Source organism: Vicugna pacos, chromosome 27 (genome assembly GCF_048564905.1).
Source record: "Vicugna pacos chromosome 27, VicPac4, whole genome shotgun sequence".
Lineage (NCBI taxonomy): Eukaryota > Metazoa > Chordata > Mammalia > Artiodactyla > Camelidae > Vicugna > Vicugna pacos.
The window spans coordinates 17,531,537-17,548,977 of NC_133013.1; the positions used below are offsets into that span (position 1 = coordinate 17,531,537).

Here is a 17,441-nt window from a genome sequence, read left to right on the forward strand (position 1 = left end):
TAATCAGCTGGCCTCACTCCAGGAAATGGTGTAGAACACAGAGCTCCGATTTATCCTGGAGCCCCAGTGTTTACACACAACTCCCATCGGGCTGCAAGTGCACCTGCGACCACACCTGCAAAGCAGGTTCCCAGGGCTCCAGGAGGGGCAGGCATGTGCTGGGGCGGGGGTTCACCCAGGTGGAAGGGCCCAGGGAGGCGGGCTGGATACCAGGCACTGCAGCTACACGTAGGCCCTTCCAGGTCAACAGATACTTGTTTAGCATCTGCCCTGGGCCAGGCTGGACCAGAGGCTGAGGACATGGAGTGAGCAAGGCCCGGCCAGTCCCTGGAAAACTCCTGGTGGAAGGAGGCTGGCCCAAGACCAGACCATCTGCATATCTGAGGGGCATGTCCGACAGAGGGGAGAGTGGATGTCCTGGAGCAGGGACCCAGGATGGGTGGCAGGCAGGTGACCAGGTCTGAATGGAGTTTGAAAGGTTTGTCTTAGTGGAGGAGGGAGGGAGAGGGGGTGCCAGGGGGGACAGCCAGAGCCCCAGTCTGAGGACTACAGGTCAGCTTAGTGGGGAGCAGGAATGTGTAGGAGGCAGGGGGTGGGCCTGAGTTTGGGCCCCTTCGTTGGCCTGTGGCACCAGGGACTGAGGACAGAGTGGTCAGCACCTCAATTCACTGAAAGACTCTTCTCAACGTGCTGAGCAAGGAGCCCTTTAGAAACATCTTTTGTACATTTTCCTCAGTGCCCTGCAGCTCCTGTGCGAACTGCTTCAGCCCCTCTGAGCCTGAGGGCAAGTCTGCAGCGCCCCTGCCCCCACCAGGGTGTCAGCACTGCGAGGGCACAGCCTGGCTCTCAGGATGCTGGACTTCGTGGCGGCCACGCCTGGGCCTAGTGCTAATGGGTGAGGCCAGGCCTGCTCCAGCCACCTGCCGAGTCCAGGGTGTCGGAGGCCTGGGGAGACTCACCCACTGACCCACGTCGGGCCCTGGAAGCCAGGTGTGAGCAGGGGAGGCCCGGTCCCACGGGGCACCTGGATGCAGCCCCGCCCCATTTCCCCACTCTGTGCCTGTGTCTGTCTGCAGGACAGCCGGTTGGGACACAACTCCATGGAGGACGCCAGGGCCACGATGGAGCTCTACCGAATCTCCTGGAGAATTTGAGAGCAGTGAGGGCTCCACCTGGTGGTAACGAGCCCCCTCCCCACGGACTAGAGGCCTTCGTCTCTTCAGGACACCTTTTTGTAAAATGCATCTATTTTTTTTACATTAAAAAAAATTGAAGTACAGTGTTATGTTTATTGTTTTTGTAAATTTATTGATTTACAATGTTGTGTTAGTTTCTGGTGTACAGCATAGTGATGTAGTTATACATTTGTATACATATTCTTTTTCATTACAGGTTACTACAAGCCATTGAATATAGTCCCCTGTGTTATACAGTAGGATCTTATTGTTTATCTGTTCTGTACGTAGTAGTCTGTACCTGCCAATCCCAAACTCCCAATTTATCCCTTCCTCTCCCTTCCCCTTCAAGTAACCATAAATGTGTTCTCTATGTCTGTGAGTCTCTTTCTGTCTTATAAATAAATTCATTTGTGTCATTTTTTAAGATTCCACATATAGGTGATATCATATGCTGTTTGTCTTTCTCTATCTGACTTACTTCACTTAGTATGATCATCTCTAGGTCCATCCATGTTGCTGCAAATGGCATTATTTCATTTTTTATGGCTGAGTAGCGTTCCACTGTATACATATCACAACTTCTTTATCCGGTCAACTGATGATGGACATTTGGGTTTTTTTCCTGCCTTGACTATTGTAAATAGTGACACTGTGAACATTGGGGCGCATGTACCTTTTCAGTTAGAGTTCCCTTTTGATATATGCCCAGGAGTGTGATTGCTGAATTATATGGTAACTCTTTTTTAGTTTTTAAAGGAACCCCATACTATTTCCCTTGGTGGCTGTACCAGACTACATTCTCACTAACAGTGTAAAAGGGTTCCCTTTTCTCCCCACCCTCTCCAGCATTTATTGTTTGCAGACTTTTGAATGATGGCCATTCTGACCAGTGTGAGGTGGTACCTCATTGTAGTTTTGATTTGCATTTCTCAGATAATTAGTGGTATTTTTCACGTGCCTATTGGCTATTTGTGTGTCTTTATTGGAGAATTGCTTGTGTAGGTCTTCTGCCTGTTTTTGGTCTGGGTTCTTTGCTTTTTGTTATTAAGTTATATGAGCTATTTATATACTCTGGAAATTAAGCCCCTGTCAGTCCCAGCATTCACAAATATTTTCTCCCATTTCATAGGTCATCGTTTTGTTTTGCTTATGGTTTCATTTGCTGTGCAAAAGCTTATGTTTAATTAGGTCCCATTTGTTCATTTTTGCTTTTATTTCTATTGCCTGGGTAGACTGTCCTAGGAGAACATTGCTAAGATTTATGGCAGAAAGTATTTTTCCTATGTTTCCTTCTAGGAAGTTTCTAATGTCCTGTTTTACATTTAAGTCTTTAAGATATTTTGAGTTTATTTTTGTGAATGGTGTTAGGGAGGGTTCTAACTTTGTTGATTTACACGAGGCTGTCTAATTTTCCCAACACCACTTGCAAAGGGACTGTCTTTTCTCCATTGTACATTCTGGCCTCCTTTGTTGAAGATTAATTAACTGTAAGTCTATGGGTTTATTTCTGATATACTTTCTATTGAGCTGTAAAAGTAGGGGGACTGGACCTTGCTTTGGAATTGTGACAAATGATCTTTAACTTTCACCAAACAGGAGGTGGATAGAGCCACTGCCCTCATGATACATGAGGACTTGGACAGTGAATGCCTCACGTGAGCCCATTCCTTGGCAATTATTTTATTAAACCACAGAAGCATTTCCATCCTCCTGAGAAGTGAGGCCCCTGGGTGGGGTTCCATTTGATTTAGGAAAATAGAAGAATACGAGATTCCTTGTACCCAGACTTGTGGAGGTCAATGCATACTTGTTTTTGTTGTTGAAAAATTAATGAATAGTCAATCTAAGAAAGAAATGGGGATTTTTATTCAGCCAATGTGAGGATTATAACCAGGGAGACAGTCTTTCAGAAAGCTCTAAAAACTGTTCTGAAGAGATGAAGAGGTAGGGAGGGGAGGCCAAGATGTATGTGATTTGGGGAAAAGGTTCATCCAATCCAGCACACAGTTCAGTAGAAGGTTATTGCCTTCCCAGAGAAACAAGAACATTAGTTAATGATTTTAGTGCTTTTCTAAGTATGGGAAGCTGCAATAAACTGGATTTATAACAATTTCTCCTGAATATGTCTAACTCTGAGGGCCAGTTCTGCCAGTTTTCCCAGAGCACAAAATGCCTTACCCTGATCTTTGCCCTGAATCTCTTCCAGGGTGGATTGTAGGTCAGCGAACTGCAGTGACTAATTACTTGATCTCTTAGAACTGGATGGTGGGCCACATTCCTTATTTCACAATCACCTCCTTTTTAGTCTTAATGTTGACCAAGGTTTGTGAGGCATTTGGTGACCACTTTGTCGCAGGCGCTAAGAAAGCTCATTCTCAGGTCAGGAGAGGATTTCATTGATAGGCCACTCAATGTGCTATTATTCACCTAGTCCTGGTAACAGAAGCCCAGAGCGTCTGGACCACCTGTCTTCCTGGTCTGTCATGGTTCAGGAAAGTCTTCCCTCTTGTTGCTTCTTCCCACACCTACAGTCACACTCTTACAATCATTGATTTGATAGAACTATGTATTGTGTCAATTGTTCCAAGTCGTCTAGTCATCATTATCTTTATCAGAGGCTCAATGACAAATTTGGCACTCAAGAAGAAATAATCTCGTAAAATGGGTAGAATAAAAATAATACAGCTAGTGACATTACCAAGGCCGTAAGTGAGCAGTATTAATCACCTAAGGAGTTACATGGCTGAAGAACAGAAAAATCGATCTTTATGGTGGACCAGGTATTTCTGCCCCTAGGGTTCTGGTTAAAGATAACGCAGATGCACAACGCACACTAGAGGGGAGAGAGGAGCCGTAAATGGGCAGAGACAATTTTTAGGTTAACTTTTCATGTCTTGCCTTAGAATATGAATTTTGTTACATTGCATCTTAAGACTTCCCTGCCATGGGGACCGTATCCTGGGAGACTTCCCCATCCACCCAACTTGCCATCAGGTGAAGAACATGTGCTTCATCCTAAGACAGGAATGATGAACAGCAGTGCGGGTCCTTCCCTGCCCCTCCCCACAGCTCTGCTGGTCTGGCTGCTCTGGCGCTGGTGACACAGAGGATGCTGGGCTCTGAGGCTGTGTGGCTGAAAGCAGGCCAGGGAGAAGGCTTATGGTGCCTTTATAGCCACCAGTTACTGTAGAGGTCTGTTGGTCCCAATGCGGGAGTGCACACACATACGCACACAAACACACACTGAGCAGACGCACAGGTATACATCGTGAAAGAGAGGCATCCAGAGCTGGCATGGCCCCTTTAAGAGGCAGGGCACAGGATATGGACATTTGGGTGGGGCTCAATCTCTCCCTTCCTAAGACTGGACCACTCCTTAGGCTCTGGGAGAAGTGGGAGTTGGGAGATAGTGGGAGGGGCTTGCAGAGACAGTGCTTTAGGTGAAGATGGAAATATGCTAGGCTGCTTCTGAGCTCTAGGCAAATTTGGGGCAATGATGATCTGTTGATTCTGTGTTTTAAAAAGAAGTTTTATGTTTAAAAGTTAAGAAAAACATTATGGATGTGGGAGAAGGAACAAGTCTTTTCTATGATTGACAGGAGCAGCTGATAGGAACCAAAGCTCTGGGAGATTGTTTTTAAAATTACATGCATGTATATAAATAACATTATTCCTGAGTCCCAGAGAAGCAGGAAGAATCTGCAGAGTGCAACTGGCACAGAGAAACACAACTGTGTGTGCACTACAAACTCAAGCAATGCATTGTTTTGAATGGCAGCAGCAATCCCCATTCACCCAATCCACTCCACCAAAAATAAATCAAAAAGAAACTTGCCCTATTCAGTAATTTTTGCCCTCCTGACCAGAAAAAAGGAAAAAAAAAAAACCCAAGCTAATAACCTTTAAAGCTGGCAGTGTCCGTTTTCTTGTCGCTGCAGACAGGACGTGCTATTTTGAACACTGAGGCAGGAGGGCCACATCACTGTCCCCCACAAATGCTTCAGACAGTTGTCTTCAAAACTATGCTGTTCTTCAGCAGCTCCTTTTTTGAGTTCCCAGACAGTAGCTGGGCTGGAAGGCATCCACCCCATGCTTCCTCTAAGGTGGCCTCTAGGCAAGGATTTTAGTGAGCCTGCAAAACTTCTGGGGCTGAGCACCAGGTGAGGCCTCAGGACCCAGGATTTCTGCTTTCAGCCTCCTGCCCACCAGAAATTATTGACCTCCAGAGGTATTTTTTTTCTTTTAACTTAAAGGAGAAGTGAAATGTACATCCCCCTCCACTGAGAGGAAGGGGGCCCAAACCCGAGCTACTCACTCGCATTCCCCCCAGCCTCTCCCCCACCCCCAACACACACCCCCAACCGAGGCAGGGTCAGGGCCAGAAGGCATGCTCTGGCAGTGAGGCCCCTCTGGAGGCCCAGAATGTGGGCAACCAAAGAAAACAGGAAGGGAGACAGAGCAGAAGGAGGGAAGGAAACAGAAAAGTGAGATGAATGGAGAAGGATATGAGAAGGGAGAGAGCAGACAGGAAGAGGCCAGCAGGGGACATCAGAACTCGGTAAAGATACCTCTGGTTCGAAGAGGAATCGGAACTCATGCGCAGAGCCTCACCCTACAAAAACCAGGGCCAAGTATGCCGTGTCAGCCATGTAAAGCAGCAGGTTGATGGCTCTCAAGATGGTCACAGCCAGTTGCTGGTTCCACATGCACGCCAAGGAGGTGAGTCTATCCCTGCAGCTCACATCGCTGGACCACTGGGGCTGTCCACCCAACTCCTCATGGAACTAGTAGAGAGGCCAGAGGACCACAGCGCTGGTGTAGAGGAGGACCGAGAGCACGTCTGCCCCACCAGGAAACGGGGGAAGGGGATGGGCAGCCTTTGGTCATTGTCACAATCACAATTGTTCACCAGGAAGTTCACGGCCCCCAGGATGAAGCAGAGAGAGTAGACAGCCACGCACCACACCAGGGCTGGCTGGTCCTGATACAGGTCAGTGTTACTGATGAAAGCAAGATGACATAGGCCATGAAGCACTCCAGCCTCCTGAGGATGCCTGGCAAGGTGGACACAAAGCAGTATATATCTCCAGGCCAGACACAGACCCAGGCCACTTCGGTGGCATAAAGCACAGAAGCCAAGCAGGAGAATGCAGTGGCGGCAATGGCGTGGTCCACATGGAGCCGTGAGGCAAGTACTGGATGTAGGTGATGCCGATGATGATGGAGGCTGAGAGGCAGAAAAAAGTGAAGTAGGAGGCACAGATGTAGAGAAAGCCATCCTAGGAGAAGGGGAGGTGGAACTGGAGCCCAAATAACTCAACTGTAAGAATGATGAGGGTCACAGCAAAGCAGAAGCACCAGATGAACATGCACCAGTTGTTTTAGCCCCCTCTCAAAGTGTCCTTACTGGCCACCAGTGAGAAGGACACGCAGGTGGAGAGCAGCTGCAGCAGACGGAGGACAAGGCTCAGGATGGTCCCAGAGCTCAGGACGGAGGAAGAGAACATGGTGGTTATGGTGGTCTTGATGGTCACTCTCCCTGGTTGCCAGTGGTCTTCACTGAGGACCCACCAGAGAAAGATCCAGATCTGGAGGTAGATGAAGTCACCTGGAAACAGCTTAAGGGCCAGGGGCGGCTGAGGCTCAGGATGTGGAGTTTGAACCAATGGCCCAGACACTTGGGTAACAGCGCAGCCGCTCCAGGATGACTCTCCCCACTGTCACCCTTGGCCTTGTCAGAAGACTGGTCTTACCCCCAGTCTCACAGCTGGGTGTGGTCTGGCCTCAAATACATAAACATTTTTGATCTCTCTGAGCTGTGTGTCATCATCTAAGGAGACACAGGGTAGGACGGTCTTTATCTGCAATCCCAAGCCTTCAAGGGTCTGAAAATTGTAATAGAATTTTTAAAAATTGTTTGGTAACAAAATTTCACTTGAGTACACAGGAGACCATTTATGGTCTTAGTTTATTTCACTTAGTGTGAACGTTCAAAAGTGCAGTTGCCAAAATAATAATATATTTGATTACAAGGTACTTTCAGAGCCCAGTGGGGTGTTACGTCATACAGAGTATATGCACCATGTCATGTGTCTGAAGCTGAAAAATTCTGAAATCTGGAGCATATCTGATTCCAAAGGCTTCAAAGGGATTGTGGGTAGTACTGCTAACCCCATTTCACAGATGACAAAACTAAGGCTTAGAAATTCAAGTATCTTCCCTAAGGTCCCATGGATAAGAATGGAAACCCCAGATAAAAATCCCAAAGCTGTGGATGTGAACCCTTTGCTCTACAGCCTAGCATTGCAGCAGGGGTCCTGGGTTGGAGCCCAGGACCAAAGCTCGGGGCTCTGGGACCCAGGACAGGCCATCAAGGCCATGGCCTCCTTCCACAGCCACCTGAAGGGACAGGTGTCTGTCTTGTTCTCCCTGCAGCCATCACTAGGAGAAGCTGCCATCTGAGGTGACGCAGCCCCACCTGGAGGAGGGCAGCTTCAGACGTGAACAGAGACAAGCCATGGGGTGAGAGCAAGGCAGTGATGACAAGATGATACGTGAAGTGGGAACTCTTCTGAGTCCCTCCCCTCCACTATTTTGCCTTAACATGCGACCCTTCCCTGTTTGAGAAGAGAGACACCCATCCAGCATTACTCCAAGGTGGAGCGTCATGGAGGACACAGAATAAAATAGTACAGTGTTTGGCTTTTAAGCTCCGGAGCTGGCATCCAGTCTTTCCAGACCTAGGAGTACTACCTAAGTGAGGATTTTCTGGCCTCAGAGACTGGTTAACAGCTTCCAAACTGGGAAAAAAAGGATTGGAAATGAACAGGGATGTTGTGTCTGGGTGCTGAAGTGGAGCCTTCAGGGTGTCCCGGGGCGAGGGTGGAGCATGGACGGTGATAGGCCCCCTGTTGAGAGCAGGAACTGAAAGAGATTGGCCCCTGCTGAGGAAGGAGGAGGCACAACCAGGTAAAGAAAAATTTTATGTTTAAACTTTTCTCCTCTTGCCATTAAAATATGAATTTTAGTTCATATCAGTCAGTGTGTTTCAACTGAGTAAAATCTTCCTAGTGTCTTTCAACTGAGGATAACCCAGGGACGGCTTCTTGAAACCAAGTTTGAAGGGAAGCCTCCTCCTTCAGGGAAGAGTTTAGCAGCACCAAATAAAACCTAGCATCACCACCCGATAACGGGAGACCCGAGACTTGCCGAAAAGCAGGCCCCTGTACCCCGAAAACGAGATTGAGGCTCGGAGGCAGAGTTTTGGGGAAATCAGAAAAGAACAGCGTTACTGCTTTGCCAGGCAAAGGGGAGGCCCAGTAGGCTCATGCCTTGGAGACTGCGAATCCATCTTGGGGTTGGGGTGTTGAGGTTTTTTAGAAAAACCGGATGAACAGAAAAGGTGACGATCAGGACGTTTTACAGGGTGCTTCTTTCCTCTTAACTCCAACGAATGTTCCTGGTGTCATGGAGGAACCCCAAAGGGTCTGTCCATTCTTCTGGGGTTATCGGCCCATTGCCTCCTTCCTGGAGCGTGGCCTCTGGGTTAAAGCTCTCCTCCGTGGAGAATGCACAGGGGCGGGCTTAATGGCAGGGAAGCCAGTTTTTTTAATTTGTTTTCTACTCCTTCAAATCCCCACTGTTAGCTCTATGGAAATGGGGAAACAGGTGTCCTTCTCTAGCTGCTTCCTGCTGAACTGGGGCCACATTCAAATGGAAGGAACACACACATGGTCAGTTTTGTAGATCTAAAACTATTCTAAAATTTTAAAGTTTATTTTAAAAAGTCAACTTGCTTAAAGATTATCAGACTCTGAAACAGTCTATAGTCTGTTCATAGGGTTGTTGGGAGCGTTTTTTACTTTGAGACTTTGTTTTTCTGATTAAATAATGTGTAAAGAAATTATTCTTGCTTTGGGAAAATGAGAGAAAATCAAGATGGAAGAAGTCGATGTCCCAATGAAGCCAACATTTTATTTGGTGAAGGGTAGTGAGGAGAGGCAATCAATGAGGAAATCCATAAAAGACACATACACTTAGGCAAAAATATCATGCAAATCTAAAAATTATGTTGAAATTGAAAGTCAGTGAGATGATTTTTAAAAAAAGATTTATTCCTTTGTTATACATCTTAACTCTTTGAAGCTGATGTCTTGTTTTTCTCAATCCTGAATTGCCGTCAGGCTGTGCCACTGGAGGCCCGCTGCTGTGGCTTAAAGCTTAATGGCTGGCAACTTTCATCATTTACAGAAATGGCAGGCAACTTTTTTTGTCTGCGTGGCAGCTAGGCAGTGGGCTGTAGTAAACCTGCAAAAATTCCGGAGACAATCTCAGGTGGGGCTGAGCACCAGGTGGGGCCTAGGGACCCAGGGTCTGTGCTTCAAGCCTCCTGCCACTGGAAAAGTCCAGAGATTTTTGTTTATCTTTAAGGAAAGTTGCATTGTACACCCCCCTCCACTAGGATAAAGGGGGCTCAATGCCTAGCAACTCACCCCCACACTCCCAAATACACACACACAGCCAGGGCGACAGGCTTGCCTTGGAAATGAGGCCCCTCCGGAGGCCCAGGGTATGTGTGTGATGTGGAGCTCGGCACCTTAGGAGTGGGGAGGGGCGGGGGGCAGAGAAGGAAGAAGTCTCAGGGCTCCCAGTTCATCAGAAGAAGGGAAATGGGAAGAGGCGGTCAGAAAACAAGCAGATGAGAAAACGAAGGAGGACCAGAAAAGGGCCAAGGAGCATGAAAGGTAGGAGAGAGCAGAAAGGGAAAGAGGCAAAACAAGATATGAGCCACTGAAGAAAACAGAAGGGGAGACAGAGCAGAAGAAGGGAAGGAAACAGAGAAGAGTGAGTGCGAGGTGAACTGGGGAGGATGTGAGGAGGGGAGGGCGGGGACAGGAAGAGGACATCAGAACCTGGTGTAGAAACATCCACTGAAAAGAGGGAATCAGGAGGCTGTGGGCTGATCCTCTATCTCTACAAAATACAGGCGGGCCAAGTTCACCAGGTCAGCCACATAAATCAGCAGGTTGACAGCTGTCAAGATGGCCACAGCCAGTCGTAGGTCCCAGGCACACACATAGTTGGTGAGCCCATCACTGCAGCTCACGTCGCTGGACCGCTGGGGCTGGCCACCGAACTTCTCATCAAACTGGTAGAGAGACCAGAGGACCAGAGCGCTGGCATAGAAGAGGATGGAGAGCAGGGTCAGTCCCAACAGGAAAGGGGAGAAGGAGGTGGGCAGCCTGTTCTCACAGTCAGCCAGGTTCAGCAGGATGACCACGGCTCCCAGGATGAAGCAGATGGAGTAGACAGCCACGCACCACATCAGGGCCGGCTGGTGCTGGTACAGGTCGGTGTTGCTGATGAAGGCGAAGATGACATAAGCCACCAAGTTCTCCAGCACCTTGAGTAGGCCTGTCACACTGCCCAAATAGCCGGAGAAATCACCAGTCCGGGGCCAGGACCAGATCCAGATTGCTTCTGCGGCATAAACCATAGAGGAAATGAAGCAGAAAGCAGAGGCGGTGATGGCTTGGTCCCAGTGGGGGCCGCAGGGGAAGAACTGGACATAGGTGGTGGCAAAAATGATGGAGGCCGAGAGGGAGAAGAGGGCAAAGTAACAGGCCCAGGTGATGAGGAAGTTGCCCCAATGAAAGGGGAAGCGGTACTGTAGCTCACATAACTCGACTAGGAAGACGATGAGAGTCATGACGAGGCAGAAGCAAAAGATGAACGTGGACCAGTTACTTGTGGTTGCCCTCCAGTTGCCCACACTGGCCATCAGTGAGAAGGCCACACAGGTGGAGAAAAGCTGCAGCAGGCGGAAGAAGTAGCCCATGATGGTCACAGAGCCCAGGCCTGAGGACGGTCATGTGGAGGTCCTGCTGGTCCTGCAGGTCACCGTCACCAATATTGCAGTGGTCTTCCCTGAGGACCCACCAGAGAAAGATGTGGATCTGGAGGCGGATTAAGTCAGAAGCCTGGAATCATCTCAAGGGCCTGTGGTGGCTGAGGCTCAGGATGTGGTGTTTGAAACAGACACAGGCTGCTCCAGGATGACTCTCCCCACCCGTCACCCTTGGCCTTGTCAGGAGACTGGTCTTATCCCCAGCCTCACAGCTGGGTGTGGTCTGGCCTCAGAGCCATGAACTTTTGGATCTCTCTGAGCTGTGTGCCATCATCTATGGAGATACAGGGTCAGATGGTCCGTATCTGCAATCCCAAGCCTTCAAGGCTCTGAAAATTGAAAAGTATTTTACAAAATTTATTTGGTAACAAAATTTGACCTGCATGGACATGAGACAATTTATTCTCCTTATGTATTTCCCTTAGTGTGATGCTCAAAACTTCAGTTGCAAAAATAATCACTTTCAGAGCCTAAATGAGTGTAGAACATATGTCACATGATTACATAGAACATACATAGAACATATGCTACATGATTACTCACGTGACATTTCAGCTGAGAACTGAAAGACAAGAAAGAGATGACCGTGTCCGCGATTAGGGAACAGCTTGCCCAAAGGCCTTGAGGTGGGAACAAGCTGGCTATCCCAAGATCATGTGTAAGAAAGTTGTGGGATTTGGAGAGTTGTGTCCAAGGAACAAGGAGCCCTGGTGACTGACTGTCTCAAGAAATGTGGGAGCCAGTGTGGGTGGTCCGCAGCTCATCAAGGCAGGCAGCCAGGACCGTGGAAGATCCAGAGATAGGGTGCAATTGAGGTGTGCATGAATTAGGGGAGGCGCTATGCATTTCTGTTCTGCACAACTATTTACCACGTGTTTACTGTGTGCTGGGCCCTGCAGATCCCATAGCAAGGCCCAATTTCTGCCCTGAACGTGTACCTGGCTTAATGCAGAGACATTCAGTCTGTAGGATGTGAGGACAGGCGACTCAAGGACACATGAGAATTTTTCAGAGGTCTCTCCGGAAGAGTCAAGACTGGGATTTTTCCATGCAACTCCAAATGCCCCAGGGAACTGAAGCTGTCCCAAATGAGATGCGCTTCCGTGGGAGGTGACGTTGTTGGACACTTCCGAGCCAGCACTGGGTTAACCCCTTATGGGGGAGTCGGTGGACTGCTGGTTCCGGAAGGGTATTCGCGGAAACACGGAGACCAAGGTGCTCCATGAAAATAAAGTTTCTTTTATTGTTTTCTTTTTGAGGGGGGAGGTAATTAGGCTTATCGATTTGTTTATTTCTAGAGGAGGTGCTGGATATTGAACCCGGGACCTCGTGTGTGCTAAGCATGCACTCTGCCACTTGAGCTGCACCCTCCCCCGCCGATCATATAAGTTTGGGAAACTCGTCCTGCTATATATCGCCTTGGTAATTTTATAGTGCACACTACTCTATGCATGTCCCCCAAAATCCTGCAATAAAGAAATCTGTTTATCTTTTAAATTCAGGTTTCAGTGCAGTTGGCTATGCAACCTCTCTGTGCAGGATGACTGTTAACATCCTGTGGGACTTGTGTGCTGAGAGTTCAAGTTTCTCAAACTCTCGGTGATGAAAGATAAGGGGTTTGCTTGCCTGTCTTCTGCCTATCATGGACCTATACATTTTTAAAGACGGTAAAAATGAATTACTGGAAAAACGAAATAAAATAAAGACATAAAACACAACAAATCCAGTTTTTTTTATTAGATTTGATGAACATAAGAATTATGTTTCAACAAAAATAATACATAAAAATAATCACAAAACTATACCTATTGTCCATTGAAATGTGTGTTTAGACAATCGCTACAGAGAATTGCTGTTCTGTTCATGCCTTTATATTGTTCCACAGTCACAGCAAAGCAACAGGTTTTGATAGGAGTCACACTTACATGGTCAGTTGATTTTCTACAAAAGTGCCGATGTAATTCAATGAGGGAAGAGAAGTCTCTTCAATAAATGGTGCCGGAACAACTGGATGTTCGGATGGAAAGAAAAAACCTCGGCCCTTTCTCCATACCATACACAAAAACGAGTTCAAGATGTATGATAGAACTAAATGCAAATACCCGAACGGCAAAGCTCCCAGAAGAGATGCGAGAGAACGTACTGAGATTCAAGCGTAGGTAGAGGACGCAGACAGCAATAACCATAGAAGAAGAAAACACTGAGAGATTAGATTTCATTAAACGCGAAAGCTTCTACCCGTAAAAACACACTCTTAAGAAAATGAATAAGCAAGCCAAGGACTGGAGAAAATTACCTGTAAAACATATATCTGACACCGGCTGGTATCTAGAATATAGAAAGAATGCCTGCAACTCAAATAATAAATAGACCAACAACCCAATGAAAAAATGGTCAAATGTCCTGAGATATTTTAGTATCTCTTTTTTTCACACCTTGGGTTTATTTTTTTTAGCGATCTTTTTTAAAAAGTAAGCTATCTTGTCCTTTTTTATGTATATATATATATGTATACATATATATTTATTGAAGTATAGCCAGTTTACAATGTATCAATGTCTGGTGTACAACACAATGCTTCAGTTACACATGAACATACATATATTCATTTTCATATTCTTTTTCACCGTAAGTTACAACAAGATATTGAATATAGTTCCCTGTGCTAGACAGTATGAACTTGTTTGTCAATTAGTATACCTGCTGATTTAAATGTGACAATAATTTTTTATATTTCCTCAGCTAATATAGACTTGTAATTCTCAAATTTTAATTTGTTATTTTACCCTCTGTTCAATTTTAAGTCTTGCTCCAGGGGTTCTGGGTCTATGAGAAAGGCTGCTGTTTTAGAGAAATGAAAATTAATGTAAGAGATAAATGATTTAGATGCATTAAATTCAGCTAATCAATAATTGTGCTGTTTCAGAAAAATACATAAATTGTGTCAATCAATAGTTCTGCTATATTGAAGAAATAAGAGTTGATATAAGAAATAAATGATTTAGTTTAAATGACATAGTTTGACGGGAAAAACACAGGCTGAAATATTTTGCAAAGACAGATATATCAATGATGGGTAAACACATGGAAAACTGCTCAAAATTATTACTATTCAGAGAAATGCCAATTATAACCCCACTGAGATATCACTATACACCCAACAGAATGGCTGAAATTAATAAGACTGATAATACAAAGGGTTAGTGATCATCTGGAGTAACTCGGACGGTCCTACATTTCTTATGCAAGTGTAAAAGATACAATCACTTTAGGGTCTGACAGTTTCTTTACAATTAAGTATAAACCACTCTGTGACCCAGTAATTTCACTCCTAGGTATTTTCTCAGCGGAAATGAAAGCGTACTCTACAAGACATGAGTGAACATGTTCATAGCAGATTTCTCACAATAACCCATAATGGCAGTGCCTCCCATTTGCACCACTGACCTCTGGGAACCTGCTCTGGGAGTGCAGTGCGGAGATATGCAGTGTCACTTCTAGGGTTCTCTCCTGTCCTGTCTCCCCTGTTGCAGGGTTCTGACCTCTGCTGTTAAGAATCTTGTTAGGACTTTCATTAATCTTGGAAGCTGCTGGGTGCAGCTGTGCCTGGCAGTGGCTGGCCACCAGGGGGCGTGCTAGGGCCGTCTATCCACCAGGCTACCCAGCAGACAGAAGCAGCCTGAGGGACATTCTGGTGTGAATTGTGAAGCAATGAGTCTTTAAAAACTGTTAAGAGCCTGCCCCAGGGACTCTCTAGATGCCTTCACTCAGCCACTGAGCTGAGGCTCGGAGAGGCCAGGGCAGTGGTGCAGCCTGGCCTGGAAGGTGACCCCAGGCTCCCTGACTCCCAGGGGCCCAACATTCCTTCTAGGGCTTCAGGCTTCCTTGAAAGGGCAGGAACCAGAGTCCCAGAGGAAAAGCGTTCCCAAAGGAAATCTCTAACCCAGCTTCCTGCTTCTGGCTCTAGGCCCGGATGCCCCCAGGGGAGAGAAAGATGGGCTGTGCCCTCTACATCCCAGGTGGGCCCCTGGGTGAGGACCCCAGAGGGCAGCCTGTGCTGTGCTCCAGCCCCACCCCGGGCTCCCTGCCTCCTGCACAGACAGCTTCTCAGGGAGTGAAGCATACAGTACGTGGCAGCACAGAGGTTGGGGGCTCTAGGGGGACCACCAGCTGCAGCCAGCCCACCTGGCTTGAGAGGCTCCCTCTGTGAGGCACAGGGGCCCCGCCCATCAGAGGGGCTGGGGCGGGGGGTATTGAGATCTCATAGATCTCATAGGCAGGGTGCCCAGGGCCGGGCTGGGGCTGGGGGGACCCACAGACAGCACCGTCACCACTGAGCCTAATCGAAGTGGGGAGCTGCCCCTGCTGCCCCTCTAGACCCGACCTGCCTGAGTCCCGACACAGCTGGACTGATGTCTGCAAATGTTGGTTGTATTCACTGAGGTTGTAAGGATGGAGGATGGGAAGGTGCTGCCTTGTGACTAGTTCTGTGCTCGGGGGCTTCACACACGTCATCTTACACAGTCCTCCGGTGCCCCTGCCTGGGGTGGGGGGAGTTATTTCCTGTCTTACCGAGTAGGAAACCAAGCTTGGCTTCTCAGCCCAAGCTCTGTCATCCCCAGCAGACCCTCTCCCGGTGGCCTGGAGCAGCTCCTCAGAAAGCAGAGCTGGAAAACACCCAGGGTCCTCTGTTACCTAGAGACCCCACTCATCCCCAGCAACTCCTGCCTCAGGCTTCAACTCTGTAAAATGGGGGTATTAGTCCCAACTCTCACAGCTACCATAGAAACTTATGGGACCATGATGACACCTGCCCAGCCTGCTCAGGCATCAGGTGGAAACTCTCTCTCCATGGAAGCCACTCCCTCCTGGTCTTCTGCCCTCAGTTCTGGAAAGTGCAAGTCAGGGTCCACCGCAGGCCCACGGGGAGAAGGCAGAGCAGGGCAGCTCAGCACCACTGGGCCCTCCAGCCTCTTCTTCCAGAGCCGTTTAGCTTTCCCGCTGTGCTTCCCAGGTTAGTGTCCAGCCCCCTTTCCCCCTAGTCCACCCCCACCTCTCCGCAGACCCACTGCTGCCTGCGTCCTCCCTGGGCCGTCCTCCTGGACCAGGGGGCGGGCGCACATCCTCACCTCGTCCCTCGTCTCAATTCCCATGTACCTGCCCTGGTGCCCTTCCTGGGCCCTCAGCACCCAGGGGATGGTCTCTGCTTCAGGACAGGAGGCCCGGTGAGTGACTCTGTTGACCTGGGTGGGAAGAACTGGTCCCTGGAGACCAAGAGAGACCCGGGCAGGATGGCAGGGTGAGGAGGTGGAGGAGGAGCAGGCAGGGGGCTGGTCTCCAGCCGGGTGGGGTCTATCCGGCATCGCAGCCGTGGCAGGACACTCACGCCCTGTGCTCCTACCTGAGCCCATGGGAACATACTGCCGCCGCCTCCTCCTGCCCCAGGTGGGCCTGCGGGTGACCCGAGATGGGGAGAAGGTGACAAGTGCGGGCAGGGCCTCTGCTCCAAGGTTCACAGTGTCAATGCCTAAGAAGGTCTTCAAGATATGTTTAAGTTCCCAACACTAGATCCCTCAGCATAATTCACCTGACTCAGAGACTCTTCTCTGGAGTGATTCTCCTCCTCCTGCTCAGTCGCTCCTCTGTCTCTCTCTCCCCCCTCCTCCTCTCCCATTGTCCGAGTGTTTCAAGCCCTCAGGACGTGGGCCTCGACCACCTCTTCTCTGTGCTCCTTCTCTTCCTCATCCAGTCTGTTGGCTTTAAGTTTCCATTTAGCTGACAAATACTTGTGCACTGAGTGTGTGCCAGTGACTGTTCTAGGCACGGGACAGAGAGCAGAGAACAAAACCAATAGATCTACCTTCATGGAGCTTACACTCTAGTGCAGGAGATGGATAATGTGCAAATCAATATATAACATAACATCATGTCAGCTGGTGACAAAGGCCAGGACAAAAGTAAAACAGGTGAAAAAAAGAGTGATAGGAGTGGAGGGCTGGGTGAGGCTCCTATTCTGGGTGGGAGGACAGGGTACCTGCTCTATTGATGTGACACTTAGCAAGATACTGAGTGAAGTGAATAGGCTGCATGATGACAGCTCCCCAGTTTGTGCCTCCAGAGCTGAACTTTACTGAGACCAAGTCACGTCCAGCTGCCGCCTGGTATCTCCCTCCCCATGTCTCGTGACGCCTCACTCTCAGCGTGTCCAACCCCATCTCCTGAATCCTCCACCCCAACACACTGATCCTTCGTTATCTATTGTGAATAAGAGCACTTAAAAGGAGTATTTAAAGAACAAAAAGACTTCCTCACAATTAAAAATATCATTGCATAAATTATAAATCCAATAAAAAATT

The 17,441-nt window shown here is 48.1% G+C and overlaps 1 protein-coding gene, 1 long non-coding RNA gene and 1 pseudogene across 2 annotated transcripts; 1 reads left to right on the forward strand and 2 right to left on the reverse strand.

The window, feature by feature from the left end:
- The first annotated feature begins 269 nt into the window (after positions 1 to 269).
- LOC140689854 (uncharacterized) lies at positions 270 to 1,220 on the forward strand. The gene is made up of 3 exons (XR_012064999.1): positions 270 to 478; positions 737 to 990; positions 1,077 to 1,220. It is a non-coding gene; the product is annotated as an uncharacterized lncRNA (long non-coding RNA).
- A 4,565-nt stretch (positions 1,221 to 5,785) lies between these two features.
- LOC102528727 (myeloid-associated differentiation marker-like) lies at positions 5,786 to 6,685 on the reverse strand (annotated as a pseudogene).
- A 3,437-nt stretch (positions 6,686 to 10,122) lies between these two features.
- Positions 10,123 to 17,300, reverse strand: LOC102528471 (myeloid-associated differentiation marker-like). The gene is given in 4 exon segments (XM_072950624.1): positions 10,123 to 11,105; positions 15,216 to 15,387; positions 16,215 to 16,349; positions 17,280 to 17,300. Coding segments are annotated over 4 exon segments (1,311 nt in total).
- Positions 17,301 to 17,441: the final 141 nt, after the last annotated feature.